The sequence below is a fragment of the Diadema setosum genome, chromosome 13 (assembly GCF_964275005.1).
Source record: "Diadema setosum chromosome 13, eeDiaSeto1, whole genome shotgun sequence".
Taxonomy (NCBI): domain Eukaryota; kingdom Metazoa; phylum Echinodermata; class Echinoidea; order Diadematoida; family Diadematidae; genus Diadema; species Diadema setosum.
This window is the reverse complement of record NC_092697.1, coordinates 20,479,996-20,494,370: the sequence shown is the minus strand read 5'-3', so window position 1 is coordinate 20,494,370 and position 14,375 is coordinate 20,479,996. Positions and strand designations below refer to the sequence as shown.

The 14,375-nt window shown below is 36.2% G+C and overlaps 1 protein-coding gene across 1 annotated transcript in view; it reads left to right on the top strand.

The window, feature by feature from the left end:
- Nucleotides 1-14,375, top strand: part of LOC140236895 (proteasome adapter and scaffold protein ECM29-like) — a 198,364-nt gene that overhangs the window by 27,725 nt on the left and 156,264 nt on the right. Inside the window, 5 exon segments of the mRNA XM_072316830.1 lie at nucleotides 386-550; nucleotides 1,797-1,846; nucleotides 3,280-3,346; nucleotides 8,938-9,060; nucleotides 12,964-13,067. Of these exon segments, the coding sequence (XP_072172931.1) occupies nucleotides 386-550; nucleotides 1,797-1,846; nucleotides 3,280-3,346; nucleotides 8,938-9,060; nucleotides 12,964-13,067 (509 nt within the window).

Below are 14,375 nucleotides of genomic sequence, written 5' to 3'. Positions count from 1 at the left end.
AGGGTAATATTATTCCCCCTGCCTTCTGAAAGAGAGAAGTCGAGTGTTGTTTTGTTATGCGAGAAAAATGGAAATAGGTTGAATTTTCTTTATTCTTTCTTTATATCGTTGTACTCATGTGACATCACAAGCTTACTTAGTCTTTTCATCCAGCCGTGACTGGATGCCACACAAAAAATCAGCCTCCCAGGTTCTGTTATGCAGTGTCACAATTGAGACGTGGAAAAAAAAAAAATGTATTACCCACCTATGTCACACTAATGATATCCTCTTTGTTTTCATACTTGATGCATGTATGTTTATTCAAAATTGTTGAGTCAAGTGTAAAATATTCATGTTAACACTTGTTATTTCAGCAGTTGTTTATTGTTTGCTTCCTGTCAAGGTCATCTTTGACTGTCTGTATGGAGCCAACCCTCACAACAAGCTCAAATCAATGGCAGTACAGTTTGTCCATCATCTGTGTTCTGCATGCAGTGATGCCCGTATGCAGCCTATGGGCCCAATTCTCTTGTCTGGGATGGTGAAGCTGATAGCAGAAACAACAAGTGTGAGTATATAATATAGGAGACAGAGAGTTTTAGATGTACCATAATTCTTTTTTTTTTACATTTTATATGATGTCTATATTTCTGCTGTAATTAACTTTGCTTAATGTGCTTGGAGCTGATGAGAACATTTAACAAAACTCATCTTTTTCAAACATTGAAACCTCTCCAGGAGGTGTGGAATAAATTTGCATCAACATACAATATATCTCAGTTATGTGACTACTGTACTATGAAGATGTGCAAACTTCATCTTTTGTCAATGTCGAAAAATGTGTTGCCATTGTAACAGCATTTAAAAAAAAAAATGAAAATTATACAAATTACCAGTGGATTTTACTCAATCTCTTAGTTTTTGAGCATTTGACTTGAGATTTGATCTGATCATGTGGAGTGTTCATTCCTGAGCAATTTTTATTGATTTATTTATATAGATTTTTTTTTAAATACTTTTGTACTGGTTTGTTCATACTGGTTTGTACTGGTTTGTTACTGATGTGTTCTACTGATATTGCTGCACTCACTCAATTCACATATATACAAAGGTACATGTATACTTGGGTTTCATTCCCCTTTGAGTCAATAAACATACAATTAGACCAACCTTTGAGGTTATGGGGAGTCTTCTGGGGTGAAATAATGTTTGGTTACCTCAAATTAAATAACTGTATAAAGATAGGACAAAACAAGCATCAACCTTTCAGTCTGTTGATCGCCATATAGCTGTAGGCATCTATGCAAATCACATGAAGTAGATTGGGAAACGGTGCTCACAGGGGCTAGTGTTCACATATTAATAGTGTAAACATGAATTCCATGGTACTAAAGTTTGTGCATTTGTCATTTGAGTTGCAATAAACTTCTTAGAAAGGGTTATTATAACAGGTATATTCTTGGGGTATGAGTTTTTCATCCATTTGTCTCCCTCTGTAGAAATGCAATCTTACAAATTTCATTTGTACTGAGGGAGACAAATTAAAGAAAAACTCATACCCCATGTGATCTCTTGCTTTCAGGTTTGTTTACATCTAGTAGTAATCCAAGTTTTTTGTTGGGTTGTGACATATATCAAATGCAGCAGAAATATATTATTTCTGTATAATGTATTGTATATGAGTCGCATAGTTTGTCTTGGTTTACATCTCTTACATTAAATCAAAGGTGCTTTTAGTGTGCAAACAGTGTGCATATATGCTTCGCCAGGTGTAATCCCACTCACTAACGTATCTCCTGTTCATTCATTTTCAGGATGCCAAGCTCAGAAGCCTAGCATATATAGCAGTGGGGAAACTCTCCAGGTATGTTCTTTATTTGTGGTCCCTGTAAATCCTTTGATGAAAGCCAAGACAAGTGTATAAATGTATGAAAGAAAATTGAGTCTCAGCTGAACAACAACATAAATTCCCATTCTACCCACAATTGTGTTTTGACATTTTTCTACCTACATGTGTATCCAACTGTGTACGCTTGATTATATTCTTGCAGTACATCCACCATTAGCGAAAGTCACAACCTACCCATCAATACCAGTCGATTGATATTCAGAGAATATCAATATCTCTTTTGTACTGAAAGGGAAATTCCATTTTGATATTATGTTGCTATGTATAAAAAAATCACAGTTCAAGTACATTGTAAATCAGTGAAAATTTTGGGAAAATATCAGACACTTCAAAAACTATGTACTGTGAAAGTTAGGAGAGTAAGACAATTAGATAGCTCTGTGTGATGTTGGTGTCGAGCAGCTCTCGATTAGCTCTGTACACAACATTTCCATTTTCTTGCATATATGGGCACAGATTGAAGAAACATGCAAATAGCAATAAGTGGGGGGGGGGTAGAGGGGGGCAGCAGTGGAAATCATTGGGAGGAGAAAGATGAAATAGAAAGGAAGGGGAGAGGGAGAAGTTGAAAGTCGGAAAATCATGGAGACAGGAGAGAGAGGTGTAGTTTCACGAAACTAAGAAAGAGAAACGAAGTCAGTGAACAATGTTGACTATGGAATGCGGAATAAAAATGACAAAAGGAGGAATAAATCGGGAAGGAAAGAATTAAGTCGAGGAGAGATGAGACTATAGAGTAAAAGAAAGGAAAGAAAAGGGGGGCTGAAAGCGAAGAAAGGGAAGGGCATGGGTTGAGTGGTTACACATGCCCCAAGTGTCAAGTTCTTCAAGGATCTTGTTTATTCTTATTACTAGTACTCTTGCTCTATCTTGAGAAGTACTCTTACTCAGTCCTTTTCAGTCCACTTCTTTCTTTCTCTTATACAATATACTATAGTCTGTTTTTCCTCAACTTATCTCTTTCCTTCTTTATTTCTTGCTTCCTTACAGCCCAATGGTCCTTTTCAGGACCACACAATTTTGCAGTTTCTTTACAGGCTATTTCTAAGTGCTTTCTCCCCCCTCAGGACTACTCTTTAACTTATATTCTCTCGCATTCCCTTTCTTTCACAGGAACCTTTTCAGGACTTAACTTTATTTTTTTTTCTCTTTCTCACAGTAGTCATTCCTAGGATGCACTCACTCAACCCCCTCCCCTGAATGTGGGGTATAAAAGATCTTCTTATCAGTATTATTGTATCTCAGGTTTTCCCACATGTTGTCAAATGTTAGTTTTAGGGCAGTCAAATGAAGCCACTGAAGTTTTTTTCAGAAATGCATGAAAATACATAATTACCCTACAATAGTGATACAGGATATTGTTATTCCTATTTTGTGTCCTAATGTAGGAGACTGCCTCATTTGTTCACCAAAGACTTGGGCTTACTTCAGCAGTTTTTTGACGCAGTCTGCAAGGTTTGTACGGTTGTTAAAGTGTGACATTGCAAATTGTACGTGATCATTTGGGTAGTTAATTTGTTTCACCTCTTCCTTATATTGGCATGGATATAATTCTTGAATCATACCTGTTATCAGGTAATGTTGGCTACATTGATGTGATGGTAATGGTGGTGGTTTAGAGCAAAGAAACAGCACACATCAAATTTCCGTCACCATCTCTCTATCCAGTTAAACAGTTCAGTTGTATTATGCTCAAATACCCTTGAGGGGAGAGAATGCGACAATTTTGTTTTGTGGTCTCCCAAAGAGATAGTTGGAAATGTACAGTTTAATAATGACATGCCCTTTAGGGGATCCACGGGAAGGTTGCATCAAGGTTGAATTTGTCAGGTGATTGTCAATCCCTGAGGTTCATGTGTATTCAGTTATTCTGGGTGGCAAGCAGTGCATATTCAGTATTTGTTTGTTTTTTTTGTGATTTCCATCAATACATGCATACAAAATTCTATTATAGTGGAACACATTTTTATGCCTCCGCCACGAAGTGGTACCAGAGGCATTAGGTTTTCGGGTTGTCCGTCCTTCCATCCATCCTTCCGTCTGTCCGTAATGAATTTTGTGGACAGTGTTACTAAAAAACTTTTGAGGTATCCTCATGGAACTTGGCATGTATGTTTATTAGGGGGTGAAGTTGTGCCTATCAACTTTTGGGTGCACATGCTTAAGGTTAAAAGGTCAAGGTCAAATGCTCAAAATTTCACTATTTTCCCCCATATCTATGCAATGCCTGAAGATATTTTATTGAAACATGTATTATCCAATTAAGATTCTCTGGTGAAAGTTTTGGGTCATGAGGTCAAAGGTCAAGTAAAAATGTTAAAATTACACTTTTTTTCTCCATATCTTGGAAATGGTTCAAGGTATCTTCATGGAACATAGTATATATGCATGTACTGACTGGCAGTGATTATCTAAAGAATTTCGGGTTCATGGGTCAAAGGTCAGGGGTCAAAGGTCAAGGGTAACACTTCAAAGTTTTACTCATATTTATGCAATGCCTGGAGGATCATTTTCTTTTAAACTTGGTGTATGCATGTTTAACCCAATAGAGATTCTCGGGAAAGTTTTTCTCTTTTTTTTCTTCAAAAAGGTTAAAGGTCAAAAGGTCAAAGATCAAGTGAAAGTGCTGAACTTAACTTCTTCCTCCGTATCTCGGAAGTGGCTCAAGTTATCTTGAAACTTTATGCATGTTATTTATGCATGTTCTGCCTGACAATGATTCACTTATGAATTTTAGGGTCAAAGGCCAGATGAAAATGCTAACAATTTACTATTCAATACAGAAATTGCACTTTTTCTCTGTACCTTGAAAATTACTCATGCATAAACTTATGAAAGGGTCAAAGTCAAGTAAAAGTCCTAAAATCCCCAAATACATGCTCTCTCATTCATCCAATTAAACCTAGGTCAAGGAAGGTGAACATTCAACACATTTTTGACAAACATGTCATTTTAATATTTTGCCAATTTTGTGAACATGTAATCACACATTGTCCACATGTAGCTATAGACCTATTAGGATAGAATCATGCATTATGGCGGAGATACACCAGTTGCCATAGTGACATTTCTAGTTATATCTTTATCCATCACTTTCCAAATGGCATCAATATGATAAGAACTGTGCCATGGTTCTTTTAAGCAGATTTTTGTTTTGTTTTGTTCGTTTTTTGAGACCTCAGTGATGATTCCGTACATAAAACTCATTTTTTGTTTTACCAAAATTCTGTTGAATATGTGTACAAATATATGCTGTAGTGAAATCGATGTGCAAATTTTATATACGCATTTAATTATAACAGACAAAGAAATAGAGAGAGAGAGAATGAAAGAGTACAAGAGACAAGGGTGAATGTAACTGTAAGGTTGATATTTAATAAATTGTTATGCACAGTGCTCTGCCATGTTAATGACATGACTTGCTTTGTGATTACTATAATCGTATGTTTTTTTTTTTTAATTGCGTCCTAACAAATGCAATGCACATTTATGACGCACAGAAGTTACTACATGTAGGGGTGCAAAGTATATGTTACAAAGAAGCATTATAATTGCAAAACATATGACAGAAATATTTGTACCTATACATCATTGTTACCCTTGTCTCTCTCTCCGAGCTCAAAAGCTCTGGGCAGAAAACCAGTGATACCACATACATATATATGTGGGTGAGAATTTTGAACGATGTATAATTGCTAATCTTCACACCCCATCACAATCTTTTCCTCAGAACACTCCTACATGTACATGATCTTAGAAACCAGTTTCTTTTGTTTCATATGAAAGCCTGCTAAATTTCCTTTCAGGAAATGTATGGGTTGGTATACTTTTGACTGATGTTTTGTATCTGACAAGGACTTAAAATGTCAAAATGTGATAAAAATGCTATTTTCACAATAATTTGTTATTCAAACCAATGATGTGACATTTTAAAATATGTGACATCTGGGTTCTGGATCTGACATATCTTGGACATATACCATAAAAATATAAAAAGTCTATGAACACGTAGATAATAACAGAGAACACTTGAAACATCAGAGTCCCAAACAGGTGAACGTCTGTGATACACATACTTTTGTCTCTATGGCTACTGCAAATTCTGCTTTGTTTCCCAACAGTAATGTGTACTGAAATTTGGTGTTTTACCTAATGGACATATCCTGCAAAAATTGTAGGTCTGCTGGATGTAAATGGGACATAGCATTCTTTTATGCAAGGTTATATTCAGTTTACCTCACGGAAGTGCATCCGCTATTTACATGTACTATTAAATAAAGATAATACAACGTAGCCCACTAAACGTTATTGGTACCAGATAATATTGTTCTCAGTCATAATCAACTAACATCTAGCCACATGGTAATATGTAAGTTTTGATTTCCTGTCCATCCCTTGTAAAATACAAACCAAAATTACATTTTTCTGTGAACCACCAAGAAAAAAAAAAGTGTGTCCGTGATGATTTGAAAATCTTCACTGATTTGTGAGTGGGGTACCATCTTAATTTGATGGCGCAGGTACAGTCTACATTCGTTGCTATAGCCAAGGAGCTACTTACTGTGTTTGGAACAGACTGGGACTTGTCTGTAGTTTTGGACCATACGATTCACCAAAAACCAAGCAAATAGTGAATATGTGCTCCAAAAATCCACCTCGTACTCCCTCTCAGAGCAATATATATGTTGGAAGGTTGCCAAATTCCTAATGATTTGTATTGAAAATAAGATTTCACAATTTTAAAAAAGTTAGGAAGCCTACATACTCTTTATCAAGTAGCTATCTGTCCTGGAACAGGACCCCATTCCTAGAACTAGTGCAGGGCCGGCGGAACCATGTGGTTGGGGGGCTCGCCCCCCCCCCCCTTTTTTTTTTTGCACCATACAAAGGAATACATAAGGTGTCACCACTTTTCACCACTTTGGGCCCCCCCCCCCCCCAACTGTTTTTACCCCGAAAGTGCATAAGCAGCACTATAAAGAAATAGACAGAAAACTTGAAGTGTGAGTGCGGTAAGGCTTTGTTTTTTGCGCTGAAGGCCTTTTTTTTTGCACTGAAGGCCTTTTTTTTTTTCTTTCTTTCTTTTTTGCTTGTTAGCTGATGAAACCCGGAAGTGGCACCCTACAAAACTGCAGAAGTTGCGCTGATTACCTTTTTTTTTTTTTTTTCCCCACTTGATAGCTGATGAAACCCAGAAGTGGCACCAGAAGTCTGAAGTGCCCCCCCCCCCCCCACACACATACTTTTGAAAACGTGGCCCCGGCCATGGAACGTCCATGACAATTTCAGCAAACATCCATGATGTAAACAATCTGACCAACAGGGAACATTTGTCTCAAAAGTGTCCATATTCTTTCAAACTTACAGCTCAAATAGTGAAAAGTAAAGTACTATACAGTATATATATAGAGAGGAAAAGATATACTTAAAGCAAAAGTTTCATAATTTCCAAGGCGGTGTGTGATCATGATGTGCAGACAGCTTAGAATTTACTTGCTCTATTACTTGTGTATTCCCTTAAGTTATATAAATAAAGCTAAATATTGAAAACCAAGTTATAGATAAATGGAAGTTTATGTAATCTGTCATTTCTGTGCATTTTAAATATTTTTCTGATGATGTTTTGGAGACAGTCTGCACTGTTAAAGGTTCTCAAAATTTCGCTCACAGACGTTCAGTCTTACAAAAGAAATATATGATAATTACTATGATATCATTGTATGACAAGTTAATATTACTTGAAAATATTACTTAAAAGGGATGGCTAGTAACTGATCAGTGGGAATCAGTGGGAATGCTGGGGAATGATTCTTCAAATTCTTGTGGGATTCATTTATGAGTAAATTATACATGTATATCTACATGTGTATTGTTGTGTGAAAATTATTTGCTTCAGAACGGTCTCATAGTCAAGTAATGTGCAGTTTAATGCCCCGTCACTGTACAGGCATGTTAACTTGGAAACATTAAAACTGCACATTTCTTGAATATGAGACCATTCTGAAGCAAATGTACATGTATAATTATGTATGTGTGAGCTATGACGAAAGAGAAAGTGGTGCGTAACTTAAAATTATTATTCCTCTTACTGTTCCTCCTTTTTTGGAAAAAGAGCACGAGTTAAAAAACTGGTCCTCATGCTTGAATTACCCAGCAGACCAATTCTTCAACCCTTTATGTGCGTATTCCTTTTTGGGGCAGAGAGTTATGAATAATAACCAGCTGCGTGCCTCAGCTGGATCTTCTAATGAGATCAAGTAGTAGGTAAATTAATTAGGGTAATGTTTTGTGAGAGATGTCACCTATACATATGTATATATATTCCAAGTTACGCGCTGTTTTTTTCTTTCGTCATATTAAAGGGACTGTACAGTACTGGTTGAGGTAGGGATTCATGTTTTCAACATTCCTAAGTGAGATAATGAGAAACCTCTTATGAAATATGAAAGAGCATGTAATTTTAAGAAGGATTCAACGTTTATTTGATGAAAATTGGTTTTCAAATGGCTGAGATATCCAAAAAAGTGCTAATAATAAAAGGCGACATGCCACAACTTTATTAGGATCTCTTTGTTTCACCTTGTTTTTCGATATCTCAGCCATTTCAAAAACAATTTTCATCGAACTTTTGATACCCCTTAGAACTGCATGCTCTTTGACATCTCATAGAGTGGTTTCTGAATATCTCGCAAAACATTACAAGCTAAATCTTCACCTCGACCAGAACTGTACACACCCTTTAACATATATATATATGTATATATACATACAATATATATATTTCTATGATGTGTGTGTGTCTGTGTGTGTGCGTTTGTGTGTACAGACATGGACCTACGTGTACAGTACAAAGCATCAAGAGATGTTTCCAGTTGCCAAGCCCCTCCTTATTGGAGTATACTATTTTACACCTTTTTAGAATACTTCTGTGATGGACTCTCAGATACATATGTTTGAAGGAAATTACATGAGTGCATAATTGCTACCTAAAGCATTCTCTACAGTGTGTCTAACTGAAACCTTCTGCTGCTCCTTGTGTGTACTAGGAGACAGATGACACCCGTCTGCATGTCCAGGATGCCCTGTTCCAGATGGCAGAGGCATACAAAGGGGTGGAAGAACCTCTCATCAAGGTGATGGAGATGCTTATCATGGCCAACATTGAGAAGGTAGGGTTTTACAGATTGTGTCTTTGCCTTAAGAACTTCAAGCCCACAGGCATGATAATTTTGTTGTTGTTGTTGTTTGCTATGGCCCTGTTGCCATAGCAATGGTAAATTTTCATAAAAATCACACAAAATGTTGTGGATCAACCTACTCTCTCAGTTTTAAAGCAATTCAGCTGAAATTTCACACGTCATCAATGTAATGTGTAGTTGTGCAAGACACTTAGAGATTTTTAGAAACCATGTTTAGAAATCAGTTGCCATGGCAACAGCAGTTTTTTTTTTTTTTATACCAATCACACAAAAATATGTGGATTGACCTAACTCCCTTAGTTCTTTAGTATTTGACTTGAATTTTGTCACATGTGACCGCTGCAGTATGTAGAATGCTGATGTACAAAACACATCTTTTGTCAATATCGAACAATGTGTTACCACGGCAGCATTTTTTAACTAAAAAGCTTACAAAAATATTGTGGATTTAGAGAACTCCCTCAGTCTTTGAGCATTTGGCTTGGAATTTGGCACATCTGACTGCTAAAGTAAGTAGATGAGCAAACGTCATCTTTTGTCATTGTTGAACATTGTGTTGCCATGGTAACAACATACTTTGAAAATCATACAAAGATATTGTGGATTTAGGTGACTTCGCCAATTTTGGATTATTTGGCTTGAATTGTGGCACATGTGACCGCTATAGTATGCAGATGTGCAAACTTAATCTTTTTTTATTGTATAAGAATGTGTTGCCATGGTAGCAGTATATTTTTTAATGAATATCATTCAAAAATATTGTAGATTCAGCTATTAAACTCCCTCAGTTTTTGAGCAATTAGCCTGAAATTTATCACATATTACCACTATAGTATGTAGATGTGCAAATTTCAACTTTGCTTTTTGTCAAACAATATGTTGTCATGGTAACATCTTATAAAGATATTGTGAATTCAGCTAACTCCCTCAGCTTTTTAGAATTTGGCTTGAAATTTGGCACGTGTGACCACTATGATATGTAGTGTGTGAAATTCATCTTTTGTTAATATTGAACATGGTGTTGCCTTGTTAACAGCATTCTTTAATGAAAATTATAGAAATTAACAGTTTATTTGCCAAACTCAGTCTGTAAGAATCTTAAGCTTATTGATGGAGGCAGACTTAACCAGAAGAAGGAGAAGAAGAATAAAAAAACTCACTCAGTTTTTATGCCTCTGCCACGAAATGATGCCGGAGGCATTGTGTTTTCGGGTTGTCCGTCCGTCCGTCCTTCTGTCCGTCCGTAATGAATTTTGTGGACAGCGTAACTAAAAAACCTTTTGAGGTATCCTAATGAAACTTGGCATGTATGTGTATTAGGGGGTGAATTTATGCCTATCAACTTTTGGGTGCACATGCTCATGGTCAAAGGTCAAAAGGTCAAGGTCAAATACATAAAATTTCACTATTTCCACCATATCTATGCAATGCCTGAAGATATTTTCTTGAAACTTAGTGTATACATGTATTACCCAATTAAGATTCTCTGGTGAAAGTTTGGGGTCATGAGGTCAAAGGTCAAAAGGTCAAGTAAAAATATTAAAACTTCACTTTTTTCTCCGTACCTTGGAAATTGTTCAAGGTATCTTCATGGAACATAGTATATATACATGTACTGACTTGCAGTGATTATCTAGATAATTTAGGGTTCATGGAGTGGAAGGTCAGGGGTCAAAGGTCAAGGGCAACACTTCAAAAATTTACCATTTCCCTCATATTTATGCAATGCCAGCAGGATTATTTTTTTTTATACTTGGTGTATGCATGTATAACCTAATAGAGATTCTCTGGAAAGTTTTTTTTTTCTTTTTTTTTTTTGCCTCAAAGGTCAAAAGGTCAAAGATCAAGTGAAAGTGCTGAACTAACTGTTTCCTCCATATCTCGGAAGTGGCTCAAGTTATTTTGAAACTTACTACATATTTATGCATGTTCTGCCTGACAGTGATTATCTTATGAATTTTAGGGTCAAAGGCCAGATGAAAATGCTGACAATTTGCTATTCAATACAGAAATTGCACTTTTTCTCTGTACCTTGAAAATTACTCAATGCATAAACTTATGAAAGGGTCAAAGTCAAGTAAAAGTCCTAAAATCCCCAAATACATGCTCTCTTATTCATCCAATTAAACCTAGGTCAAGGAAGGTGAACATTCAACACATTTTTGACAAACATGTCATTTTAATATTTTGCCAATTTTGTGAACATGTAATCACACATTGTCCACATGTACCATCTAGACCTATTAGGAGAATCATGCATTATGGCGGAGGCATACCAGTCGCCATAGCAACATTTCTAGTTGAGCACTTGACTTGAGATGTACATGTAACTAATATAATTTTTAAATGAGCAAATCACATATTTATTCAATGTTGAACCATTACCATTATGGTAACATTTTTTTAGATAAAAATCATGCAATATTATTGCTGGTTGAGCCAACTCCCTCAGTGTTAGGTGGGGGGTATTAATCACATTGAGTGATAGTTCTAGCTTTCTTTCTTTTGAAGTTAATTCATTTTTGGAGTGAATTTCCTCTTAAGTAATAGCATCATCCTAATGGACAACTGAACAATGAATACCCACAAACACATAGATATTCCATGTAATACAGGTGTATATCAAAATATGTAAGTTCTGCGTCGGTTTGTAGTAAATAGATATCAAGAGTAAAAACAGTCATATAAACACCGCAGGAGCCAAAAAATTGAAACTGACGTTTCGGTCAAAGACCTTTATCAAAGTAAGTCTGAACATAAACAATTTGATCCAAGATACAAATAATAATAACAAAAGGCTTGCTGGACGCAAGGTATAAGCGCTAGGGAATGACGCCACAAGGAAGAAAGAAAAGATGCGCAATTTAAAGCAACAAAGTGCGAATGTTATTATGACGCAAGAAAACCTAAGCGCGTATTAAAGTAATGCGCGCGTGATGTAATAAAAGAAAGTAAGGAAGATGCCTTAGAAAATTAAACAAACAATAGACAAAACAAAAAACAAAATGCATGGCGTCACAAAAGAAGAAAAAAAAAGAAGAAAGGTCCAAGAAGAGAAGCGTAAAGTAAGCAAAAAGCGCATCTAGAGAGAGACGTCATAAAAAGAAAGTGACACAGTGTGATGAGGGAAAAAAGGAGCAAGGAAAGAAAAAGAGGAGAAAATAAAGTTCCAGATAAATACAGGGACGTGAGATCTGCTTGCGCAAACATACACAAATAATAATAATAATAATAACGAAAACATATATAAGAAAAAAAATATAGTAATAAAAATAAAAATGGTAATAGTAATATGAAAATAATAATAAGAAAAATGATGATTAAGTCCTGAGCATAGTGTAAAGTTCGCTGAATGAAAGTTCACTGATTAATTTTGAAAGATCAAAATGTAGCATTGATCCCATGAGGCTGGAAAGTTCCGAGGTTGAAGATGATTTTCTCCACCATTGTCTTTCTCTCTCTCTTGTCAAGGCAGGTTCGTAGTACACATACCTTGACATCATTGCAAGTGTGGTTGGCGAGGTTAAAATGACGAGCAACGGGAAGTCCAGGGGTGTTCAATCAAATAGACTCAGGGCCTTTAGATGCAGAATTTGCCAATCATAGGGTACACTTGTCCATATACTGTAAAAGTGGATATTTTCGTGTGACTAATTTCTCGCGCTCGGCCCGGTAAGAAGAGTTTTGCGTGTTTTTGATTCCGCAGAATCAAGACAGTAAGTACGGGAACATATGGCAATTAAAAATATTTGCGTACTTTTATTTTCACGCTAATTTCTGGTTGCGCGAAATGTGCAAAAATTTCAACACTGCAGTAGTATGTACATTTATTTATACACAATATTTCTTTCTTGAATTATTGCACTTACATAGCCTGAGCCTCAAGCAAGAATGGCAGCAGTTCACTATGCTGCTACTGTGTTTCCAAGCCACCACGTTCCATCTAGATATGTTTTGCTGCTTGCTACAGGTGATAGGTAAGTCCAAAGAGTTGTCAACGATGTGAGTATTCATCAGTGTATCATGGTTTTTGTTACCAGCACAATTTAAAGGGCCCCTGAAATCCAAATGCAGGTTGATTTGTGTTGATTTATGATACCCTCAACATCACTTTTGCGGTGAAACGAATATCTAGAAACATTCCATATATTTTTAATGATTTTTTCTTCTATTTTTCTTCAGATTACTTGGGAACGCCCACAAAAAAATCCTTCCAAACCAATATTCCTCAGATGACCTCATCTGTCAATCATTGCTAAAGTACTGAAATGTTTAACAAACGACATTGGAATGCACCTTCCCCTCGACTCAGCATAACTTGCATGTTTCTGTGATATTTATGTGACTAACAAAAGACATGGCGAGGGAACATGCAAGTTATGCTGAGTTGAGGGGAAGGTGCATTCCAATCAGGGGCCCTTTAACACCATATTTTAAGGGTCTGACATACTGATAAAATGTCATAATACAATAACTTAATATTAAATGTCCATCAAAATATGTACACATGTATGTTAGACATTTGCTTGTGTTTATCCCATTGGGGAAGTAATGCTCATTTCTGCAGGTGAATGGCAATAATGTACTTTGCAACTGATTGACAAATTGCCCTACATCAACATAATTAGATAATGTACTTATTTACATTTTTAAGTATGTTTCTTGTGATGCTATTTCCTGATGCTGTTCTGTACAATCCGTTGCAAAGTACAATTATTGCCATTACCTGCAGAAAAGAGCATTACTCAAAATGGCAAGAAAATCAATAAAAGTCAAATGTTATTAGATAATTGCTTTGTGGAAATACACAAAAAATTATATCTAACTGCCATACATGTATGTCAAGTTTCATCTTCTTTAACTCTTCATGTGCCCCATTTGCACGCCCGACTCAGTCGACGGCGTGCCAACTTCGCATATTCTGTTTAAACGCACAGAGCCGCCCAAACCAATCGATAAATAGCCAAATGCCACAGTACAGTGAAAGCATTTCTCGCGATTCCATTCCTGTCACATGTAGCTCACATTTTATGTGGTGATTGGCTATCAAGTGGTGTTCCCAACTGGATTTGCGAGTAAATTCTAAGTTTCAGGCACTGTTTTGTGTGCAAAAGTCATGCCTCTACAATAATGTAGCTACTGGTCATTTAAAAGAAAAACGATCATAGATCTGTCATACAATTTACATCAAAGGAAAGCTTGGCAACTTTGCTTATTACATGACCAGGGTAACAAAAATCTAGTATTTAACTTACATAGATTTGAAAAGCAGAATGTTTCCCCAA